Source organism: Equus przewalskii, chromosome 30 (genome assembly GCF_037783145.1).
Source record: "Equus przewalskii isolate Varuska chromosome 30, EquPr2, whole genome shotgun sequence".
Classification (NCBI taxonomy): domain Eukaryota; kingdom Metazoa; phylum Chordata; class Mammalia; order Perissodactyla; family Equidae; genus Equus; species Equus przewalskii.
The window spans coordinates 11341470-11367244 of NC_091860.1; the positions used below are offsets into that span (position 1 = coordinate 11341470).

The 25775-nt window shown below is 38.6% G+C and overlaps 1 protein-coding gene across 9 annotated transcripts in view; it reads right to left on the reverse strand.

Annotated features, from left to right (window-relative positions):
- Positions 1-25775, reverse strand: part of KIAA1217 (KIAA1217 ortholog) — a 705985-nt gene that overhangs the window by 407292 nt on the left and 272918 nt on the right. For 5 of the 9 annotated variants that reach the window (XM_070601041.1, XM_070601040.1, XM_070601000.1 and 2 more), the window contains exon 1: positions 12850-13610. The exons of the other annotated variants lie outside the window; for them this stretch is intronic. In XM_070601041.1, coding sequence (XP_070457142.1) covers positions 12850-13060 — 211 coding nt within the window. In that variant the 5' untranslated portion in view covers positions 13061-13610. Of the gene's footprint in view, positions 1-12849; positions 13611-25775 lie in introns of those variants that run through there. 9 annotated transcript variants of the gene reach the window in all.

The following is a 25775-nucleotide window of genomic DNA, read 5'->3' on the forward strand; positions in this document are numbered from 1 at the left end:
ACTTGCCTAATGACCCTTGAAGCTATTTGATCACATTTGTCATGCAGCACACCTGCCCCTTCAACAGATCCTACAAAGGTAACACGTTATTGATAGCCTGAGTTTAAACATCTCAATAGTAGCACAAAAATGGTCATGTTGCTATTGTTTATGTTTACCTTATACATTTAGGAAAGAACAATATTTATTTCTTCTTTCCTGATAAATTGACCAATCTTCCCTTTAGGATGTCTGCGCTAAATTAGTGCTTCTCAAAATCTCTCTCCTCCGGACCTGGGTTTTTATTATTAAAACACAGTAAACATTTTCCCTTTTTATTTTTCAGTAACATTTGTAAGAAATAATGCTGAGGAAGCACCGCTTACTCAAGGATTTTGTATACTGACTTAAAAGATGGTGAAATAATAAGCAAAATAATATTCTATTACTTTGTCATTTTCCAAATATGTTTTCTCATCTCTCTTCTCTCTCTCTCCCTCTGTGCCATACTTCCCCATTACTGTCTCAACACTGGCCATATTTTTCTCCTACTTTGTGGCAATGATGGGCAAGAATGCCTTTCAGGGTCATTGTCGCAGTCATTGTCATCTAGTAACTGAAGGCATTTAGTTAAGTGTAAATATACTCTTCATCATATATAAGTCCACAGCCGGCTGGACTTGATCTTTCACTCACCATTTGGCATCAAAAGATCAACGAAGCAGAAACCAGACTTCCCAAAAGATGTGCTTCAAAATCAGAAATCATTAAGCATGGTGTCTGCTTAATTAAATAATAAGTTATAAGGAAAGACTTAAAAATACTAAACCTCTTCTCTTTTTATGCTGATTTCACTGTGCAGTTAGGGCTCAGATCTGGAGAAATACTAAGGTTATCTAAGTACAGGTGGAAGAGGAAAGCTAGCTTTAGGACAGCCAAGGTTAAGTGCATTAAGCTCAGCTGGATAAAGTTTTAAACATATAGATGAACCAGTGAGTACAAAGTACTTCTCAAACCAATTTTTCTCCAATGAAGGTTTTACAAACAAAACTTGCAATATTTTGTCCCCTTCTGATTCCCTCCTAGAGAAGAGGATTACATAATTACCTGCACAGTTTTTAGAATTTCTAGCTCTTTGGATGGATAACCGAAAAAAGAAGCAAGCTTTCTGTTATCTTCAGTAATTGGGGATTATCTGTTAATGGAAGTCCTAATTCCTTTGATGATGGCACAATGGTCCTTTTAATTGGTCCCATTAGGTATGCTAACAGATATAATGGTTTATTTAGTAGATATAGTACCAACTTTCTTAAATACTCAGGAAATGATGATTATAGAAATATCTCTAAAAATATTAACAAGGCTACAATGACATCCAAGCAACGTGAATGCTAGTTGGATCTCACAGAGACACAATTTCAGTGATACATACATGCTCTGATTATAAAACAACAAACTTCTAGAATTCTATTTTCTAATGCCCATTTGCATATTGTTCTCTAAATAGTTTTCCCCTTTTTACGACCTTTCTCTCCATAGATAATAGGCAAATGGAAGTGAGTTGAAAACACTTTCAGCAAAAATTGGACAAATCAGGACTGATGTTCCCCTCCCCATCCACTGAAAAAACAGGATATGGCTATTAAACTTTATGTCGAGAGTTTTAACTACTATTGTGTTTCTGGCTGGTTCAAAAACACACACTTCTCAAATGTGCTTGGCCCAGTTAAAACAAGAACTAGTAACTAATTTATATATTAATGTATTATCCATAGACATGTCTACAGAGTACATATTTTATTAAAATTGATTAACTGTCATGTACCAATTTATTAATTATTTGATAACCCTATATATGGATATATATTTATCTATATTTACATATAGCTATATTTTATATATATAAATATAAAAACTAAATCAGTATTTATTATTATTATATGTCTGGGTGAGAGTTTTATGTTTGCTTTATTTTTTTTTTTTTGCTGGGAAAAATGTGCTCTGAGCTAACATCCGTTGCTAATCTTCCTCTTTTTTTTTCCTTCCCAAAACCCCAATACACAATTGTATATTCTGGTTGTAAGTCCTTCTGGTTCTTCTTTGTGAGCTGCCACCACAGCATGGCTGCTGACAGATGAGTGGTGTGGTTCCACAACCAGGAGCTGAACCCAGGCTGCCGAAGTGGTGAGAGTGCCAAACTTTAACCACTAGGCCATCAAGGCTGACTTTGCTTTATTTTTTTAAAATGTATCTTTATTGGGAATTATTGGGCTTCTTGACTTTAGATATTAATGTCTTATCAATTCCAGAATATTCTCAGCCATTATCTTTTTAAATAATATTTTTCTTTTAGTCTCTGTATGATCTCCTGCTGGACATCCAGTTAGACTTATGTTGGACCTTCTGACTCTACTATTTATATCTTTTAACACTTCTTTCATTTTTCCATTACTTTGTACTCAGTGCTCTATTATTAGGAATTTTAAAAGTTTACCAGTTCTCTCTTCATTGTATCTAGTTCACCGTTTAAGAAATTCCATTGAGTTTTTACCTTCTGTTACTATATTTTCCATTTCTAGAAGATCTATTGTTTAAATATGACAGGTCAACATTGTTAGAATTTGTACTTTAAATATGTATAATACATTTATATCATGTTCCATATCTGCAATTCCAATATTGGCAGTCTATGAAGATCTGATTCTGTAGGATTCTTTTCCCTTCCTGAATCTTGTTCATGGTCACTTGTTTCCTTATGTATTTGGTGAATTTTTATTGTAAGCATATGGTTTTGGGCTTTCATCTGTGGGAATTCTCAAAGGCCTGGATATAAAGTACATTCTTTCCAAGAGGATTTTTATCTTCTGCCACAAAGCAGCCAAGGATGCTGCCAATTTGAGACCATTAAATAATACTTTCGGCTTTTTCTTTTTCTGGTTTTTGTTTTTTTTCCTACTCTACAATAATATGACTTCAGACTCCAGTACCACATGAGTGAAGACATGAGGTTAGACATTCTCACAATATTCTTTTCCTTCATTTGTCTCCACCCAGGGCAGAGGTGGAGTCAAAAGCTTTACCCAAGGTGTCCCTCTGCAGGGCAGGTATTTTTCCTTGTCCATCCACTGAAAGTGTCATCCTTGCTGTGTGCAGAGGCCTCTGATATGACCATCACTCTTCTTGGCATCAGGATTTACTTACTTTCCACTGAATGTGTCTATTAAAATTCCCTAGACCACAAGGGATTGATACAGACCACTACACAAATGATGGCTCCAGCTTTCACTTATTCCTTTGCAGTAAAGCTTTCCTGTTTTTCGGGTTTTTTTTTTTTTTTTTGCCTCAGAGGAATTCTTTTACCCTCCTGTCAGATCAACTTGGCATTACAAAAGATATATATGGTATTTTTAAAAAATCCAGTGTTTTTAGCTTTACTCTCCTGGGAGGGTGTTCTCTGAACATCTATTATGTACTTTTCCCATTATTATTTGTTGATGATTCTTCTAGCTATAGATATTTAAAAATCCTTGGGAAATAACTATAATAAACAGGGCCCAAATAGAATATATTTGAGATTTTCCTAGTGTATTATTTTTAAATAATCAAGACTCTTCTTCATGAATCCCTAAGAATGTAAATAGAAGTTTCGTCATAAAAAAAATTCATATTACATTGTGTTAGAAATTGAAGTAGCAAATTAGTCCTCACCTTCTGAGAAAGAAGTTTATAATCAACAAACATAAAACTCCATTCTCAGGAATATATGAAAGATAGCCAAACAAACACTAACAAATCACATAAAATAATTATGTGATGTAAATATTAAATTACAAATAAAAATAGAAGTCTGTTGAATGCTTCTTAATAGCTCCCCATTGTTGAGTCTTTCTTCTCAAAGTGGAATACATGTGGTACCCCCAGTGATATGGCTCTTGTAGGTATCTGAAGCTATAAATTAAACATGGTCAGAAACATTTTAATTCTGATGGTAATTAAGTTAAACATGATGTTATATTAAATAAACAATATATTATGGGCTAGAGTACAAGACTTGGATAATTTTAAATATAAAACACTTTAAAGAGAATTCATACTTGGAGTCTTTGTTTGAAACCACCGAAGGGGCATGAATGCATTTGTTTTTGTTGGGAGGGAATGTTTAGAATCCTCTGGCCTGGAGTTTTAAAGGGAAGTTCTCAAATTGGTGTACACGAGCCTTAAGACATGCTCCTGCTTCTGCTCCTGCTCCTGCTTTGACCCTTGAGTGTTGGAGAGCCCCAGAGTCCTGGGCCACCTTCTCTCCTCAGTCCTGGGCTACATTCTCTTCTCTGTACTCTCCATAGGTGATTTCATCCAGTCTCATGGCTTTAAATAGCATTTATATACTGGTGACCCACTTTTTTCTATCAGTCCCTGCCCTGCCCTGATCTCTAGATCCAGGTCTTTAACTTCCTATCCAGCATTGCCTCTTGAATACTTAATAGCTAGACCACATCCACATCATAAACAGAACTTTTGACTTTCTCAGTCCCCAGAAGCCTTACTTTCTATTACTCTCATCACTTTACCTTGTTAAATGTTTGTCAGAGAACCCACATGATAAGGTAAGCCCCATGGAGCCAAAGCCTTCGTCTATGATGGCCTTCAACTTGGTTAGAGCCTAGAACAACACCTGACACACAGTAGGGGCCAAATAATCATTCACTGAAGGAATGAAGAAATGAACACCCTTTTCTCTTTTGGAATCTTTCCAAATAGCCTTCTCCCTCCCTCCACCTCTTTCTCACTAGTTCTCTTTTACTCCATCAACTCTGGTCTGCTTTGCCATTTCCTAAATGCAAAAGGGTCTTTTATGATGCTTGCTTTCCCCCCTACCTAGTAAACTCCTACTACCTTGGGGAAATAGCCTGCTCTGCTTTTTTCTATGCACTCATACAATTTTGTACATAAATCCTTCATAAAATTCTATTTAGATTTCCAAATAAGCTGGATATGCCAGTCATTGTATGATCCTCCTCAAGGCTAAGAACCATGTTTTACTTTTTTTGTAACTTTCCAGTATTTAATGTAATGCAAGACACATAGTAGATCGTCATTGAGGGCTTTTTGGTGGGCAGGGGGGTGAATAAAGGCATTGTAGCAATTATATTTTCAGAAAACAACCTAGTCATCAGGATCAAGCATTAAAACATTGACTCAATCAAAGCCAACCTAATGTATATCTAATATATATCCAAAAGGAACTTCCTAAGTTTATTAATTCCAAAATAATGACTATATATGATATGTAACATATGAGCACGGTATTTTATGTATTCATAATGCATATGATGAACAGCCAGATACAAGCATAATATTCTATAATCTGAAGAAATAATTGTGTTTAAATAATGAATTTCCTTTAAAGTATAACTTGTATATTGTATTTGCAAAGATAAATTATCAAGAAATACAACACATAATAAAAAAATCAGTATTCTTGACAGATAATATTCAACTGAAATTTTTTATATAAGAAAGGATTCTTTACTTACTTGTGGTTTTCTCTAGTTTATTTTGGAAATATAGTTGTACACTTTGCAAACATGGAAAATAAAATGAACCTGAACCCATTTGAGATTTTTTTCCTGTTGCAAAGGGGGAGAAAACCACATAGGTAGAGTTTGTGACTTAATATAAGACACTAGAGATCATTAACTCAAGAAACCATAATAGGTAACCAGGTACCACAATATCGCAAGAAGAAAGGCTTTCTTCTGTCTAGATTTTCAAATTCCCAGACATTTATCCTACCCATATCTGGCCATGAGCCAGAAGGTCAGTGTTATGTGATTACAGAAGAGACAAGAAGCCTTATAAGCAGACAGACAGCAGAGATGCATGATAGTTTGCTCCTAAAGAGCCAAGGTTAATGAAACCATTTTTAAGAACATATACAGCACGTAATGATGTATAGAGACGATTTACTCACTTGGAGAATTTTTATAAATACATCCCCAAAGGACAAGGTAACCACACACTCTTTCATCTATACTAATTCTGATTATTTTTCAAAAGGCCAAATTCTGATTTCTTAAATGAATCCAAAAGAATATACACATTTTGAAAATAAGGTGGCTCAGTGGACTTAAAAATTAAAGCTGAAAGGAACATATCCAACAAAGCGAAAATCTGACTACAGGGCATGAAAGTGAAGAAGCAGTCCAGGTAGTAAGTATTCTACTGAGGTTGGCAAAATTTCTCATTTGTGGTTGTATACAATCTCGAGTTCTTGACAGAGGAAAAATTTCACTGGGGCACAGATCTAAATTTTGGAAGGTACTGAAAAATACAGATTTTAGAAAAATATTTGTAAAAATAAAGTTTGTTACTTTAGGTTTCAACTCTCGTTAAAGGAGAAACAGCAAATCGTTTTATGATTTTCTAACTTTATCAAGCTAAGAAATATATTCCTTTATCAGGTTCATCAGAGTTAAGCAACCAAAGGCAAACCTGTGTGTTATAAATGTAATAAGAAATGCTGCTCACAACTTTTCAGCATTAAATGATCTCTGATTATTTACAAGGATAAAATGCAGTAAAGATCAGCACAATTCCCTGCCGAGTTATCTTGAACTTGGAGTAAGCGAGTAACAACAGAGAACCAAGAGTGTAGGAAGCATAGTCCAAGAGATGTTATGTACCAGAGCTTAACAGGAGTCCAGCTAAAGGAAGTGAACATTTGAAGGAAGCCTGAAGGTGTTCTGGCAGTTTTTGCCTTTTCTGCAGAGGATATAAGAGAGGAAAAAACCATTGAGTCAGAAGACCTTGGCGCAAGCCAGTGCACCTTTAGTCTTGATCAAAAGAAGGAACTAGACTTTTTCTATATGTATCAAAAGAGAGAGATAAATTGGATGACCTTTAAGTTTTTATTGCACTCTAAAATTCTGAGACTGTTAATTCTCTTTTTCCTCGGTGTCCCACGCTTCTCCAATGTCGGTGCGTTTAATTTTTGATCAGACTTGTGAGTTATTGACCTCACTAGGCTAAGAGGTCTGTGTCTAAGTAACTGAAAATGCATGGGTTAGTTCAAAGAAAACACTAGATTAATTTTGAGAGGTGGTCTTATAGTCCTTTTCCGATGTATTGAATTTTAACAGAATCAAGTAAGCAAATAGAATATGGGAACACGTGGTACTTTTATTTCTTACTTCTCATCTATTACTAGATAGAAGAAGACAAATAACGATTAAGTTAGTAAAGGAAAATCAGGAGAACTCTAGAAGAAATTGTTAATTTTCAATACTCACACAGTCATAATTCACACTGTAGCTAGTTGGAGAAAAATTGCCATTAAATGCTGGTAAGCAGCGTTCAGTATGTTTAGTTTTTGTTTCTAAAACAACCGTCCAAGGTAAGCCACGTGAGTTTTAGTAAGGGGATGGAGAGACTTTCCGGCCTACACAGATGTGTAATGCATAACTCCAGACTAACGAGTATCAATAATGAGCCAAAAGCGTAAATTTAGTAACTGTGAGCATAAGTTACCATTGCTCTGCTGAAGAAATACTGTGCCCTTGACCTTAGCTCTCCTCAGAAATGAGTGATATTGGTCACAAAGGCAGTCAGATAAAGGAACATACATGATCAGTACAAACTCGCTGCTGCTTCTGGAAAATACCAGGCAACGTTCAGGCCCTGCAGTGAGTAATGACTGCTTACTGGTATGATCAGCTTCTTACAGGCAAAAGCATTAGAGACACTGCCTGTCCATAGCCACGATTACCTTCCATGCTACCTCATCGCGCAAGGGTTTGACATCATTGCAGTCGGCAGTAGTGTCCAGAATGAATTTGAACCCTGACAAAGAGAAAACATACTTTTTGTGCTCCGGTTATTAATATCATAGACTTATAGACATGAACAATTTTGAGTTCCAGGTATTCATAGACAATCTCAATCAATATGTGCTTTGGCAAACAAGACGCATGTGAGGTTACCCTTGTACATAAAGAATAGCGTGGGGCATGCAATTGCGTTTTATTTCAGAGTTTTTCCAGTGTAGGTGCATGCGTGATATTTGTGAGAGAATAAGTTTTTAGCTTCTACAGCAACTGAGGGTAACTAGAGACCCCATTGTGCTTGACTTAGAGTATTCACGCGAAACATGTGCTCTTGAAAGCATTGGACACACATTAACTAAGACATTAATCCTCACCACTGCTTCTCCCCATAAACCTCATATTATTATGCCTTAATGGTTGATGAAACTCAGTGAGGAAGGATAATTGCCTTGCTCAAGGCCACAGAGGGAGCCTGTGTTAGAAAAGAATTAGACTTGAGTGATTTTTGGCCTACAGGCTTGTACTTGGACCACCAGGTCATGTGTGATGGAAGAGTCTTTCTTGAATTGTATGCAGAGTATTTGTGTATCTCTGTGTGTGTGTGTGTGCATACACACTCAAGTCTGTAGGCATGAGTGTACATATTGGGAGCGCAAAGTCCTATATTGAACATACCATTTCATTTCTCAAAATTAGAAAAACATTTACAGTATTGTGATAAATTTATTAACTCTGAAATTTGTTTTCTTCCTTTTTCAATTCTTTGTTTTGTCTAAGAAACAACAACCCCAGGCAACAAATAAAAAGGCTGAAGCCAGAAGAGCACATTCTGAACTCCAGAATGTCACCAGACAGTTTTTTCAGGGATCAGTCTGTCCAATCACAAAGTTTTGATAGATTTTATTCACTTTGATGAACGAATTGTTTTTCTTTATAAAAAGGTACTTCAGCATCGTGGTGAAATGTGCAAGTTCAGGAGTCAAAACTGCCAAAATTAGAATTCTGATTCTACCTTTTCCTGTCTGTATGATCTTGGAAAAACAATTGAAACTCTCTGTCTCAGTTTCCCCATCTGCAAAATAGAGACAGTAATAGTGCTACGTAATAAGATTGTCATAAGGATGATATGAGACAATATAGTTACAATATACTTAGAACTGTGCTGAACACATGGGAAGAGCTCCATAGAGCTTAGATATTATCATCATCATCATTACAAATACACAGCATGTGAAAACTATTTTTTCAAAGTAAGTTACTGGTCAGTGTTCACGCCCACTTCTAAAAAAATGCTTTTCTTTATTTAGAACAATTAAGAGGTCAAATAAGTAAACTCAGGACAAAACTATTTTGGGGAAATATACCTAAACAGAATTCGGGAGAATACAGAAAACTCAGGAAGAAACATCACATTCTCAGATGTTGACTCATATCCTCATCCTGAATAAAATTGTGGGCACATATCAACACACACTTCAACATTCATCTTCCGTTTAGTGGGTTGTCATCATGAAGCCAGTTCTTCATGGGTGAAAATTAGATATTAATCCTGCTGTCCTAAAGTTTATTGATTGCCAAGCTCTTCTGTTCTAGGGGTTAATCTGGACCTTTGGCTCAGAATGAAAAGTACAGCTACATCAGAGTGATTTGGTTACTCACATCACTAAACATGGATGCATGGTACTGTAAAACTGGAGTAGAGAAAGGTAACTGCATTAGGTAAATAAAGCACACAGATCTTCTGCTTATATACAGAAAATAGCACTATCTGTTTCAGTCTCGAAATAATCAGAGTAAGAAAAGTCTCTTGAAAACTAAAAATATGATGATGAACAAAATTAGACGGTAGAAGAGTTAGAAGATAAGGTCAAGAAAATCTGGAAAACATAAAAAGACAGAACTAGAAAATATAAGAGAAAAATAAGTATCAAAAAATGGATGCAGTGGATTCAATAGACAGCTCACTGGATAACCATAACTGGATAACTGGATAACCAAAGAGAAAATTTAGAGCAAATACAGAGGAAGAAATTATCAAAGAATTAATAAAAAAGAATTCCCAGAACTGAAGGCCATTACTCTTTAAATCGAAAGGGTCCATCAAGTATCCAGCTAAAATGAACAGGAAAACTCCCACACTTTTAAATATTTCAGTGAAATTTCAGAACATCAAGGATAAAGAGGATATCCTCAAAGCTTCAAGAAAGAGAGAGAAAAAATCAACTAAAAAGGAATGTATGAACGTGTGAACGACATGGGACTTCTCTCAACGCTTCTAGATCCTAAAAGGTAATGGAGAAAAGCCTTTAATATTATGAGGAAGAAAATTATTTTCAGTCTAAAAATCTATGCCTGTTCCAACTATCATTGAAATGTGAAAAGAGAATAAAGATATTTTTTGGACATGGAAAAACTCAAAGTTTACCTCCCGTTTAGCTTCTCTTAGGAAATTTGTTGGGAGTGCACATCAGCAAAATGAAGAGTCAAAAGAAGAAAGACTTGTCCAGGTGCTCTAGAAATCGGTCAGGCAAGAGCAAGACAAAAGACCTGAGGGCCACGGAGAGAAGTATCCAGAAGAAAAGGGGGTTCTGTGAATATGATCAAATCTATATTGTCCTTGAGAGAATTAGAAATGCTGAGAGAGGAAGACTAAGGACTTTAAGACTATAAGAGAAAATGACTATAGCACATTTTTTGGCTTGGCAATGAAAATATGTATGACATCTTATTAGTTATATACCTTACTGATTTGCAACTTTTAGAATTAGCCCACAAAATAAACCGTGGCAGACTTAATTACTATAAAAAATAATTATCAACCTTTTTAATAAGAAAAAATACAGAAGATAAAATTTAAGAAATGGAGAGGGAGGGCTGGAAAACAGGTGAGGGAAAGGTCCGTGCACAAATTTAAGAAATAAACTAAATGGGAAACAAACTTTAAAAAAAACCAAACATTAAAAATGTACCGGAATACATTTATGTTACTAAATAAATTACACAAGGGGGAAAAAAGGGAAGTCAGATTCACGAGAACCTATATAAAGAGACTGAACTAAACCTTGTGGATCAAATGAAATAAACATTCTAAAGACCTAACACTAAGATCTTCATGCTGTGGGCAAGAATGCACCCTAACTCAACACCAGCCTAAGACAGCACGACTATTATTTGGATTTCGTGATCTTATAACAACCACTTTAAGTAAAAGCCTCATACAACACAACTATCGTATAAAGAGAGTCTTAGTCCTGTTCTCCAACAATTAAGTACTTCTACTGGTTCTATATGACACGATGTGTGCCTGGGAAAAGTGAATTCTGTTTAAAAATAAAAACAAACACACATGCTGATGAGTGTTGTCTTTCAAAATAACCCAGTCCTGCTGCCAAGTTCAAAATTCTCTCAGTGAACTTTTCCTTTTGGCCAGCCTGAACCCTCTCGGGGAGACAAAAGGAAACACCACCTTATTATTTTATCATCTGCCCCTAGTTTATTTTTCACAAAAATATGCTTTATCTATATTGACCTCGTACCTTGATAATCACCCTTGGTTTCAAATGACTTTTAACTAACCCCCAAACTAAATCTGTTATCAAAGAAAAACTATTTTCACCTGCTAAGTCTATTCACAGATGCCCCCATAGGCTGCCAGAAGAAGGTCAGCATTTTGAATAGTCTTTGGAATAAGCATTTAGCCTTGGATTGTTTGTTTAAAGACTTCCTCCCTGGCATACCTTACCCAGACAAAGAGATATACACCATATAAACGTTTGGACCCTCTTCAGGTTGAGGTGGTTGACGTTCCTTTTTAGAATAACTTTTTAGATTTTCACACATATCAAAACATCAAAGAGAACTTTCCTTTTAAGCAGCCAACATTCAGTCTATCAAGCAATTTTCATCAATACTTCCAAAGTCCTTCAGTGTTCATTGTATGTGTCTTTTACCAAGTATTTTGACCAAGCATTTCATTGTTTTTTGTACAAACATTTCATTGATCATTCTGGATAAAACAATAATAAGCCAAGTTAAGGAAATAATTAAAATTTTCCAGAAATAAATTTGAGTCTTTGAAATAGCACATGGTGTGAAGATACATCACTGCATATTGACTTGTAATAGTTTTTAATAGAGACGAGGTCAAGATTGAAATTGTACCATGACCTTATTTTTTCTATAAAATAAAAACTTCCAGTTATAAGAATGATAATATTAAAACAATTTTTTATTTCAATATAAAATCTCATGGCCAAAAATTACGTTTTTGGTAGTGAGCACAAAATGTACTAAAATAACTATTATAAATGTTGTTAGTGATTCAATATGTAGTTCTTGGTATAATGGAGGAAATTATTGTTATAGTTTAGACTATGATTTCATTGCCCTCTGTGATTATACCCACAATAACAGTAGATAGCTTTATTTGGCTACTACATTTCTCAATTCCATGTCAAATATTCAACAATTTTTTTACTAAGTGAAACATTCTGATATTCACCTGAGAAGATTCATTTAAATGCTCCAGGTAACAATGTTAGCAAAGATTTTTGTCACGCTTGGCAAGGGACCCTATCATTAGATTATCATTTTGGATACAAATTCATTTTTAAAAGAGGCTGCAAAAAATTAAACATATAAAAATTCTTTTGCTAGTTAATGATGTGGTTTTAGAACAGTTTCCTTCTTTTTTTGTTTCTTTTGATATAAATAAGCAATAAAAAAGAAACTTCATGCAAGTATGCCTGGATTATGAAAGACTGTGAAACACAACCAAGAAGAAAATCTGTCATTTTCAAAGAGAAGTGAAAACAATTGGTTTTTCTTTTATCATTCCTTAATTAATGAAAGAAAGTTTGATTACCTCCATCTTCCTAATTATTGGTTGTTTTGGCAACACACTCTCGGATTTAAAAAAATGTTGCACTCGCCAACGGGTAAGTTTTTGGAACTGCAAAAAATCTCATTCATTTAAATTACCTGGCAGTATTATTAAGAAAGAAGTTTCTAAGCATAAGCTGACAAAACAGCTGATTTAAAACATTACCTTTGTGTGGTGCAGCCTTCTGCTGAGCCGGACTGGCTGCTGTTGGCACCTGCTGCTGTTTGACCAAATTTCCTTCACTCCCAGTTTTCAAAATCTTCTCACCTAAACTGTTTTTTTTCTGTTTGCTGTTCAAATCGTCCCTTCTAGATGATGACAGCTTAGAAGCCGCGTTAGCGAAGAAAGGTCTAGCCAAGCGAGAAGGTTTGGACATTTTAAACAGCAGAAAAAACAACAATAAAAAGAACCAACCCCAGAATGTTACCTGCTGGGGCAGCAGATTCTGAAAAATCTTTTGAGCTTTACTTTTCAGCTGCCACAGTTACAGTATAAAGTGCAGCTGGATGGAAAGTGCCGGGCTGCCACTTGGATTTCTTTTAAACAAAAGGCATCACGCAGCCACAGAGCCCATTTACTAGACCTGTGGAATGTAAATGCGTGTTTCGAAGATGCTGGTGACAGTTTTGCAATGGTAAATGCTCCAACTCAGAGTCAACGGCAGATGCTGGAATAGGCAACGTAAAATAGACACACACACGCACACACACAGAACTTCCTAGCATGCATGGAGTAGATGACACTGGACAGCCTGGACATGGAAAAAGAATGTAAGTATTACCCACCCACTCAGGTACAACATATGAAAGTAACCCAGCTGTGTGGCTTATATTACTATGAAGTACATACCACCCTCAGTTTCCAGGCATTAGTTCAAGCAAATATTTCTTCACCTTAGCACATTCCTATATTATACTCCAGGAGTTGACTGTGTAACGAATGCCCACCTATATAATTACTTCTCCTGCTGTTTATAGAACATGCATAGCACCATGAAAAAGAAGGAAAAGAGAAGAATGTAATTTCCATACCTGTTTGGACTGCCATGGGGTACCTCCTAATTGATAAGGAGTCGTGTGTCTGTGGGATGTGGTGTAGGATGTGTGTGTATGCGTGTGCATGTGTGTGGGAGGTGTGAGGAGTTGGGAAGAGATGTAAATTATTTTACCTTTTAAAGAGCTGAGACTTTATTCTAATGAGCAAATGAATATTCATAATTACCATGCTTTCTGAAAGACCAATAGTAGTGGTGTAAAAATAAAGTGTGTTCAAGGGGTCATATTTTTCTAGGCTGAAAACATTCCTTCCACCAATTGAACACATAGCCCGTATGGAGCGCACAACCTCTTCCCCACTAAGGGCAACCATTTTCCTCTTAGATTCCCATGTCAGTGACTTTTATGACTTGGGGTTAAGCTATTTTCCAGCTCAATTATTCTGTGTCCCCTTAAGGAGAGTCTACACAAACTCTCTATGAACTCTAAAAAGTATCTGGGAGTATGTGATCACACAACCCCACTCCACGTGTAAATACCGCGCTATCCCCCATTTATAGCTGACATATGCACAGCTACTTAGCACATTATCAGAGGCAGAATTATGTGCTGGAAAGAGCATAAATTTTGGAATCAATTGAACCTGAAGTTACCTCTAAATATGGGCCCAGCCCTGGGCGAGTTACCTTCTTGGGCTTTTTTCATCAGTAAAATTGGGGTTGTGATTTTGCCTCATATGCTCACTACATAGATCAACTGAAGTGACAAATCTGTACCTTGTCCAGTACATGGTAACCCTCAAAAAATTTGAATTTCCTTATCCTGTCCTTCTAAAAATTCACAGTTTTAAAGATTCCCAATGGGTCTAGTACAGCCTTATAGAACATCAGAGTTATGAAATCAAATCCTGAGCCAGACCAGAGAGACCTCGATAAGATCACAGCCCCGATTTCAGACCAGCGGATCTGGGAGAAGCCATGCGAGAGCAGATCCCTAATATTACGAGAAACGTGTCCTGTGAACTTAATGAACCACGCATTTGCAAATACTGCTCTGTCGTGAAATTTGCTCCATTAAATACTAGAAAGCATAAGTGCCAAGTTTAAGTGACCACTTCCCCCTTAATAGTTCTGTCCAAATAGGATAGTCCATGCTTTAGTTTACCCAAATCATCTTTTACTTCCACCTGAGAACCATTGATTTCTTAGGCCTCTTTGGGTTCCATTTTCTTCATCAACTCTAGCAGTTGGCTTTCTTTTCAGGAACAGATTTCTAAAGAAACTAACTTCAGCCACTTCATAGATAGTCAAGTGGAGAGCATCTGAGTTGTGCTGCGATGGAGGAGCCAGCAGTCCCCAGCCAAATGACCACTCCAAAGGCAGGCTCACATTTTAAATTCATGCCTCAGAACAATGACCAAGAATGACATCTCTTGGACCGTGGGGTTTGCAAATCACAGGGCTGCTGAAGACCTGTGGTACACGGCAGGAGACTGTAGCCTGGAAAGCCAAGTGGAAGGATCAGGGCCAGGAAAGGAGTGTGATTGCGTCCTAACACCCTCGGCATTGGTGGTTTGGTGGTTTGCCTGTACAATGTGGGTAGAAGCTTTCAGAGGAAGGGAATTGTGGCTCTTCATAGTGCATTTTCACTCTCTGGGAGAGCCCAGTATAATTAGACCCATTTTTTGAAGGAGAAGGAAAACATGAAGCAACAGGCCACTTATAGAGGTAAGGATTGTCTTAATCAGGGGTCTCCAGAAAAACAGAACCAGGAGGAGATACACACACACACACATGCATGTGTATATATGCATATACACATATGACATATATCTTACTGGGGTGTGTATATGTATACATCTCCTGTCAATTAGTTCTGTTTCTCTGGAGGATTCTGAGAATATATGTATACATATACATACACACATACATACATATGTATATGCATGAGAGAGAGATTTTAAGGAATTGGCTCATGTGATGGTGGGGTTTGGCAAGTTGGAAATCTCTAGAACAAGCCAGCAAGAGGGAAATTCAGGGAAGAGTTGCTGTGCCAGTCTTAAGTCCAAAATCTGCAGGCTGGAAACCCAAGCAGAATTTCTATATTGCAGTCTTAAGACAGAATTGCTGTTTCTTCAGGAAATCTCAGTCTTTTCTCAACTGACTAGATGAGGCCCACCCACGTTATGGAGAGTAATCCGCTTTACTCGAAGTCTACTGAGTTGAATGTTAACCACATCTAAAAAATATCTTCAGAGCAACACCTAGACTAGTGTTTGACCAAACAACTGGGTACCATAATCTAGCCAAGTTGGCATTTAAATTTATGATCACAGGGATTAAACTATATCCTTCCTAGGTTTTCAACCCATGGAGACTGCCATACTAAGCTACCTACCACATCAAGAAGAGAAGGTAGGATTTTTATTGTTCCCCTAAATAGTAAGTGTGTATTAGCCATGTAAACAACTTCCCTCAACACAGCATTTGGTTCCAATGTGTGACCAAAACGTGGTGTTCTAAAATCCCATTCAGTTAACTCCACCATAGGATGGGACCTCTAGGAGAGAGAAAAAAGAAACGTACCTTCCTCTTCTTCCTACAATCGTCCCTTCAGGGCAGCAGAAGAAGCCTCTAGAGTCCCCATTTATCACAGAGGGCAAAGCTGGTGCTGCAGCACCTGGTTGAGTGTGGAGGTGTCTCCAGGCCCCACATATTGTCTTTCTGCCGTTTTTCTCTTCTTTACTACCCCGATACGTGATGGGGGCCAGGGCGTTCCTCCCCCTTCTCACACCTCCTCAAACAGGGGCCCTGCCTCCACCATCATCCCTTACTGAGGAAGTGGCCCCCATGTGGGATCCATTCTCTCTCACCTTCATGTGCCCCTCCCTCCACCAGAGGAAGCTTTGCTATGACAGATGCCTGGACTGCTGGCGCGGGGGTGTTTGGGGGCAGCTGTCTCTAGGCCATGGTGGTTTCTAGATCTGAGAGGCTATAGAATCACCTGGAGACACTAAAAGTGAACATTCCTGAGGCTCCATCTCAGGCCCAGTGGACTCAAATGTTGGGGAACAGCTCAGCAGGGGTTCTCAGAAATTTACGAAAGCAACTCTCAGGGGAGTCCCTCACTGATGTCTCCCTTCCCTGTGCTCACGCTAGTAGCTGCCGGTGGGTCAGGCTTTTCCTGGCTGCCCTCCTGGGTGCTGCTGCACCTTAGAGGGGCGGGTCACCTGCAGGCTGCCTGCTCATTTGTTCTTTCTATTTTGTAGACTACCTTCCGTGAACAGGTTGTGTAGTGGGTCCCTTATGGGGATCCGGGGAACCTGTCTGAGAACACCAAACTCGTTTCATTTGTCACTTAACCAGGGTTTCAGTAAACATGCTTGGTTCGAGCTGTAATACTTGGGCTAAGTGTACTCCCCAGTCGCTCAAGAAATAGACATCAGTCGTCGTACCAACACTCAGGCATCCATTTAAATAACGGTGGAGCGTCCACAAGGCCAATACTTTAAAGCACATTGAAGCGTCACATGGTTCAGTATTTTTCCTCTCCATTCTGGAAGTTTCCTGGAAAGCTTTGTCATTTAGTATGTATCAAACCCTCAGGCCATCAAAAAGTTTCGTCAACACTGATGGTATGTTTTTATTTTAAACCAAGAAAAGAACTGAAAGTTAACACAGAAGCATCAGCTTGGGCATGCAACCCCGAACCAGCCCAACAAAACCCCTCTGAAAATGAAAGATGAAAATAAAGAGGAGAGGTGTTATGAATTTTTTTCTATCCTTGCCTCATTCCTTAAAAAGGAGCTGAGTTGGCTTACAAAATAAGTACACTAATAGAAGGAACTTAATGTGAAGTTCAAATAAGAAACGAATAATAGAGACTGGAGGAAAAGTCAGAACATGGAAACGTATTTCCATACTAACAGCAGATAGCAAATTTGGCTCTGAGCTTCCTAGCACCAAAGCGAAAAGAGAAAGAAGAGAGTGTGTAGAGTTTATGTTATTTTATCACTAGTTTGATTCCAAAGATTAGGAAGGTGCCATTGGATCACAAAGATCTTGTTCAAATTGTGAGTGACCTCAGGGCAAAGACCTGCCCCTACAGAACAAACCTGGCCTCACTCTGGGAAATAGCACACACCTATAAGCTTAATCCTAGAATGCTGCTTTGATCTACAGTAGACAGTGTCTCTCCTGTGATGCAGTTTGCCCATCTACCCCAGATCTTAACACTTTCAGGCCAGGGTCATTTCCTACTGTGGTTTTAGACTTGGATTTACTTTGAATTCTTGGATTTTATTCCTGTTTGCTTCACCTTCCTGGTAACTCTCTCCCTACGATGATCTAATCACAGAGTGACTCAAACTCTGACCCTTGACATTGGCCTTTTCCTTAAGACTCTTTGTAAGTAACAAGCCTTCTATGCATGCTGGTGATAGTGTCTGTCCCCCAGGGGGCCCTAGGTTTTCTCCCTGAGTCACATGATCTCACCATCAATTCCTCTGGAGTTGGCCTGATCAGAAAGGATGGGGACAGAAACTTCCTTCCTATTCTAAAATTCCAAGCACTTACCCTGTCTGTTCCAAACCCAGCCACCCATTGCTTTCTCAGCATTAGAACATCTTGCTGAACCCCTTTTAGTGCTATCACTATGGAATTATTCATTGCTCTTGTGTCCCTCCCCGATCTCCTCCCCACGGATATCTCTATTTACCATCATGTCTGGATGCCTGTAGCTCCCCAGGCCTCCTTGGAAATCCACATTCTGCTGACGTCATTCCTCACTAAAGAGACAACATTATGAGTCTGGAGTATGGGACTTGAGTAAATCAGCTAGCTCTTCCCACGAACTCTCCTCTTGGCATCTGACCTTGTGCTATAGCTCCTGAATTCTGCTTTTGTAACTGCCTGAGCAGCCTTGGCCCAAGGATGATTTCTGGCTGCCCCGTGAAGGCAGGCACTGCTGGGGCACTGTTGGAGGCTGGCTCAAGGTCATGGCCTTCAGAGACCCTGCACTTGGCTGGCCGTCACCCAGACTCTCAGTCTACAAAGGGTTCTACCTGTTAATCTGCAGCTTCCACTTTCCCATCAGAATTTGACACCAGTGGCTACCCACCCATGACTGTCCTTTGATCCAGCTGGAGTCTGGTTCTTAGGACAACATCTCCTGTAATCTGGTTCACCGAAGCCTGACTCAGAGCTTCCTTGCACCTCTCTGAGTCTATTCTGTTTTCCAAATCCTGAAGGCATAAACTGGCCCCAAATCTCCCTGCTTACTAGTTCTTTCTTATAGCTAACCCAAACCCCTCCTATGGGCTTCAAACAAACTTTTTCTTGTTGTTTTGACATGGAAATTGAGATCATCTAGAAGGGAATACCCTCCCTCATCTCTTCCTGATCCCTAAGAGAGACCTCGCATGATGAGAGTTCTGTGTGCTGTCTAACTGGGGTTTGCCCGTGATCTGGAGATTAGAGTTGGCCCTGGCCACCTTCCCAGGCAGCCATCCTGCCTCAGAAGCTGGAAGGATTAGTGTCCTCCCAGTGCACCTACACTTGGTGTTGCAGATATGGAGTGGGTTTTCCTAAATTCTATCTTCTTCCCAACCTGCGGGATGTCCTCTGGGTGAGTGAGGAAATGTATGAGACTATTCACTTCCAGTTGGAGATGTAAAGGCAACAGGTACCCCAAGACAGTAAAGATGCCACCCAAGATGAAAATGCTACTGCAGGGCCCTAGCTCTCCTTGAGACAGTAAAGAGCATTAATAACAATAGTTAATATTTGTTGGGCATTTATTATACATCCAGCACTGTTCTGAGTCATTTATCCCTCACAGTCACCCTAAGGGGTGCTATTATTATCTCTATGTTACAGATGAGCAAACCGAAGCACTCACAGGGCTGGAAACTCACCCAGGGTCTCACTGAAGCTAGGATTTGAACTGTATCAATCTGGCCCCAGAGTCTGTCCTCTTCTCTAGAAATCTAAAAGTCTGGTGCGATCCACACCACACACTGAGTGTGAACATTCACTGACAGTGATTGTTTGGTCACAGCTGTGACCTGGGAAAAGGGCTCCTGCCGTCTTCGATGTCATGCACCAGACCCCCAAATGCACCACATCCGTGTGGCTGCAAGAGTCCCTGCATGGGATGTGTGCCTGAGCTCAGTGTCATGAGAATCAAGCAGCTCCCGTCTGGAAGCACAGCATCCTGTGCTGGGGAGCAGATGGGGAGAGTGGCAGTCTGGAGGGTGTGAACGAGCAGCTTCCGACGTGGAGCCAGCAAGCCCTCGGAGAAGGTCAATGAGAAAACGAGCTTGAAGGTGGCAGCCAAGCTGTCATGAGGAGTACAGGTGCCTGAGCGTCAGAATCTCCCAGGCTTCCTGACCTTTCCCCATCCCTGCCTCCTGATCGTGCTTTCTGGCCAGATGTCAAGCAAAACAACTTGATGAGATTTGTCTGACTTCTGAGTTTACCCTACCCATACTCCTAGAATGGAATACCCCAATTTATGTTATCCCAGAGAAGTCGCTTCACCTCTCAGGACCAAATCACCTTGAAAAGGTGTCATGGTATCTGCTCTGTTTATATCATTGGGTTATTGCAACAATCAAGTGAGATAATGAATGTGAAAGCACTTCAACATTTGTAAAATAACATGAATTAACAGTAATAATTTCAGTGGTTAGAAAGTACCAATTTTCCTATTTGTTCTGCCTAAAGACTACTTTGGTATCCAAGCAGAGTCTTCTATAGCCGCGGTCGGCAAACTTTCCGTAAGGGGCCGGACAGGAGATGTTTTCAGCTTTGCGAGCCATGTGATCCATTGCAACTATTTACCTTCGCCATCGGAGTGTGAAAGCAGCCACAGATAAAACGTAAATGATTGGGCAAGGCTGTGTTCTGATAAAACTTTATTTACAAAAACAGGTGGCCAGGCAGAGTCAGCCATACTCTGTTCACCCCTGTTCTACAGCAGCCAGTTAACCCATTGTGAGTGACACTATCATTCTGATCCTGTCTCCTTGACTAAAACCTGTCGCGTGGATTGCTTGTCTCACTGTGTCTAGAGGAGGGCACCATGTTCTGGCTCCAAACCCAGATATGAACAATTTCTGAAATTTACCTCGCTCTTCTATTTGGAACTTAGGTCGCATTCAGGGACTTGAGATAAGGCTCTTGATGGTTTCCATGAAGAGCCAATGCTGATTCTAACTCAATTACAGAATGCAGCTGAGACAGGAGTAACACCCACCTCTTTGGCTACCCGGATTATATCATGGTCTACAATTTTCTACCAATGGTTAATTTATCTAGGTTGCCACACGTAGGGAGGCATGGTTTAAATCCTAAGATGACAGAATCTGTGGTCTGAACTTATCTTGTAAAATTTTGCATGCTTCATAGATTCAAGACAAAGGCTGGTAGATTCAAGACAAAGATTCCTCAATTTCCTAGTTAAACGCTACAGAGATTTCTTGATTTCACAACTCTAATTTCTAAGAATCCTTTAAAAAGCATTTTTATGAGTCCAATAAAAGTTGCTTTAAACCATGATGTCACCCATCTGTACTTCGATATTGTACAAGAATCTTAAAATTATTTAGGACATGCTTTGGTATGTTATAAAATTGTCAGTGCCAAGAACTTTTTTAGTTTCTATCGCAAAACACTCCCATACATAGAAGACTGATCGACTTCTCTGAACCAACAGTAGATTTGGAAGGAGTTTGGAAAAGTTGTACAAAAATGTGTTAGACAACCAGGTTGTTATGGAGGCTGGAATTCTGTAGTCACAGACGGTTTTCCATGTGCCATTTTAAGAATTATATCAGTTCTAAGCGCAAGTTAAAATTTTCTGTTTGAGTAGAATCCTGAAGTAAAGATAAGCTATTTCTTATTAAGCTGGACTTCAGTGATGTTATTGAAAATATAACAAAGTATAACGTGAAAACGCTGAGTAACTTAAAAGCTATTCTTAGGACTTATTAGTAATAATAGTGTATTCAGGTTTATCCACGAGGTTTTACATAGTTGTGATTCTAACAGGCAGTACCGTTTACTCAGCCTAAAATGCAAAGTGGATGAGTTTCTTAATTCTCTCACTGTAACTTATAAAGGTGATGGGGCTTTATTTGCATAATTTCAAATTATCTTACTGAAGTTCTTGGTTATAAAACATCCAACATATTGAATTTTCCAGGTTAGTAAAAGCCAAATCTTAAAAGAGAAAAAGGTAAGAAGGTTTTTTCAGAATTTCCAGGCACTTGTGGAAACATGGAATGACATTTCGTTCAACAGACACCTGCTGCTTTTCTCAGAAACCTACAGAAATCCTTCCTGGTTCCCATAGGCATTGAAATGCTCTGCTTTAATGGCACTGGGAGGGGTATGAGAAATCATGATGTGAATGAGCAAATTTGAATAAAACTAACAATATGCGAAACCTTCTGGGGAAATTCTATGTGTTCAATTAACTTTTGATGAAGGAGGAGTGAGGAGAAAGTGCACCCATTAAACATTTTGAAAGACATGCGATCCATCAATACAGACAACACAAATGTTGTTTTTAAATGTGTTTAAAGATTCTATTTCCCTTTTCCCTTTATCCAAACCACAGTAAATTTTACACAAAAGTAATAAAGAAACCATATACACACAAAAAAGTAGTGAAGTTAAGAAATAGCTCTTTTCTTTGAACCTGAGATAGTACAGCTTTAAACATTATTCAAGGCCAGTAAGCACATGAAGAGACGCTCAACATCAGTAATGATTAGGGAAATGCACATCAAAGCCACAATGAGATACCACTTCACACCCATTAAGATGCATATTACCAAAAAAAAAGCAAAATCAGAACATAACAAGTGTTGGCAAAGATGTGGAGAAATTGGAACCCTTGTGCATTCTTGGTGGGAATGTAAAATGGTGCGGCCATCATGGAAAATGGTATCGGTGGTTCCTCAAAGAATTACACACAGAATTACCATATTTTTCCAGCAATTCCATTTCTGAGTGTATACCCAAAAGAAATGAAAGCAGGGACTTAAGCAGATATTTGTACACCCACATTTGAAGCAGCATTATTCACGATAGCTAAAATATGGAAGCAACCCAAGTGTCTATTGACGTGTGAATGGATACACAACATGTGGTATATGCATACAATGGAATATTATTAAGTCTTAAAAAGGAGAGAAATTCTGACGTATGCTGTAACATGAATGAACCTTGAGGATATTATGCCAAGAGAAATAAGCCAGTCACAAAAGGACATATATTGTATGATCCCACTTATATGAGATACCTAGGGTAGTCAAATACATAGAAAAAGAAAGAACAGTGGTTACTAGGGGCTGGAAGGGAAGTGGAATGGGGAGTTAGCATTTAATGAGTGCAGAGTTTCAGTTGAGGAAATGAAAAAGTTTTGAGGACGGATGGTGGTGATCGTTGTAAAACAATGTGAATGCACTTAATGCTACAGAACTGTACACATAAAAATGGCCAAAATGGTAAATTTTATGTTATATATATTTTCTTACAATGAAGAGATATTCAAATTCATATTTGCACACAGTTGGTACTCTATTTTCTTCTTGTGTACCAAGGGCTAGACAATGTTCCATCTTCTCCCTCTCTCCAGCTTTCCGTAGCCTGGGCAATGCCTAGATGCAAATTCTGGGTTCACAAGGTGGATTTAAGGAGACGGTCAGAGTCACTCTGCTACCAGAGGAGAGACGTGGTTTTCTCATTGAGGCCTAACCACGGCTGCTCGGCAGACTCAACGTGACACAGCCACACTGCAAAGCAATATGTGACTCATTGTCACACAGCCACATTGCAAAGCAGAAGATGCAAAGCCCTTGTAAGGGAACTTACTTCCTTTCTCTCTCCCCGACTTTTACAACGACAAATGCAAACTACTGCTCTAAATAGTAATGAGCAAGCCTAGAGATGGATTTGCCTCACAAAGACTTTTAAACCAACTTTTCAGAACTTGTCTCCTGGCTCTTTGGTTCTCTGGCACTGGTCTTAAGTTCTCCCTGGAGAGCATCTCTTTTTCTTGAAAAGCATAGCAAACCCTCCTCAAAATCAGGGAGAGATTTCCCCCTCCGGCTTCAGAATCCTTGCTAGCTAATCCTTTGTCCCTGACCTTCCAAAATTTGCCCTCAGTTATTTTATAGAGGCTCCTATACTGGTGTTCCATTTTTTTCTAAATGAATAAATAAAGATCTACTGAGCAGGCTGCACTTGTTTTTATGAAGAAAAAGCAGCTCGCGCCAGTCCCTGAGCACTCTTTCGAGTGAATGAAAGGAAGAATTTATGCCATGCTGCATGAGAATAGTCTATCACTCTCTTATCTCTGAAGACTCATGTTCACAAACAAGGCAATCGAGATATTTATGTAGAGAAATAGAGCAGCATATATTTTAAAGAGAGGTCTGGTGTGTCCCCTCTTTTAGACACTTCTAATTTACAAAACCAGACAGGCCTCTAAAAGACTCTTTTTGATTTGTTTTGCATCTCCAATCCGAAGTAGGATTAGTCAGATGACTCTTTTCCTCCCTAAAAAAAAATTCATAGAAAAAAAATTCATAGACAAAAAAATGTATCCATTTATGGGCAGTTAAGAAAACTGTGAAATACAAGCTTATTTTCCATTATATCTTAGCTCTCAGCTCCCTTCACTTCCTGCTTCCTCCTTGACATCTCTTTTTATGTCCTCAGGAGACCCCTAATTCTAATTCACTGAAAGCCTGCTTTCTGGAAAGGCTCTTCATGGGATATTTATAACTTGGAATATTTTTTAGGTTAAGGCAATTTAAAAATAACAAATATAATACTTATTTATGGAAGCAGAAAATTATTGATATGCCACAAATAATATTTAGATTTTTTTGGTACTCCTCAGATAATTTAAAAAATTTTTAAAATACAGCCAACATAAAAAGGACATATACTAAAATGTACAGATAAAAATAATACAAAGGATACATACGAGCCCATTGCCAAGCTTTAGAAATAAAACACTACCTTTGAAGAATTTGAAGTCCTCCAACTGTTTCCAATTGGCCACATGCCCTTTGTGTCCTGATGTGACAGCTTCCCTGGATTTAGTTGTTGCTGTTGTTTCTTTCTTTTGGTGGGGAAGATTGGTGCTGAGCTAACATTTGTTGTCAATCTCCCTCTTTTTGCTTGAGGAAGATTGTCCCTGAGCTAACCTCTGTGCCCATCTTCCTCTATTTTGTATGTGGGATGCTGCCACAGCATAGCTTGATGAGCAGTGTGTAGGTCCACACTTAGGACTTGAACCTGCGAACCCCAGGCTGCCAAAGCAGAAAACATGCAAACTTAACCACTACGCCAGTGAGCCAGCTCCCCCGCCCCCCGATTTAGTTTTAATGATTCTTTTGTTTTTCTTCACAGTTTTACAAATGTGTATATATCTCTAAACAGCATATGTTTCTTGAGATTCATATATGTGTGTACCTGCCATACTGTAATTCACTCACTGTCACTTTGTATAGTGGTCCACGACAAGAATATATTACAATGCACGAGCAACTTACATCTTGCAGTTGATGAATATTTGGTTTGTTTTTCGTGTGAGGGAAGGACCCATTTTGATTTTTTTCCCAAATGGATAATCAATCAATCAATTCCACCACACCAAGATCCATCTTTTCCAGTGGATCTGAACTGTCAGCTTTGTCACTTACTAGTTTCCATTTTTGTGTGAGTCTTTTCCGGGTTCTTGAGCATGTTTTGTTTCTCTGTTTGTCTATCCTTGTTTTAATAATTAGGGCTAGATAATAAAAAAAATAGCTAATACATGCTGACATTTTTGATATGTCAAACACTGTTCTAGGCACTTTTCACAGTGGTAACCAATTTATTCCTTATCACTACCCTATGAGGTGGGCCTTACTATTATACGGATGAGAAAACTGAGGCTCAGAGAAATAAATTGTAGGTACCTAGGCAGGATTAGAAACCCAATTTATCCACAGAGATTGTGCAAAGCTGACTCGTATTATACATTATGATATCTGGTTGGGAAATGGGTCTTCTTATGGAATGTCTTGGGTCTTCT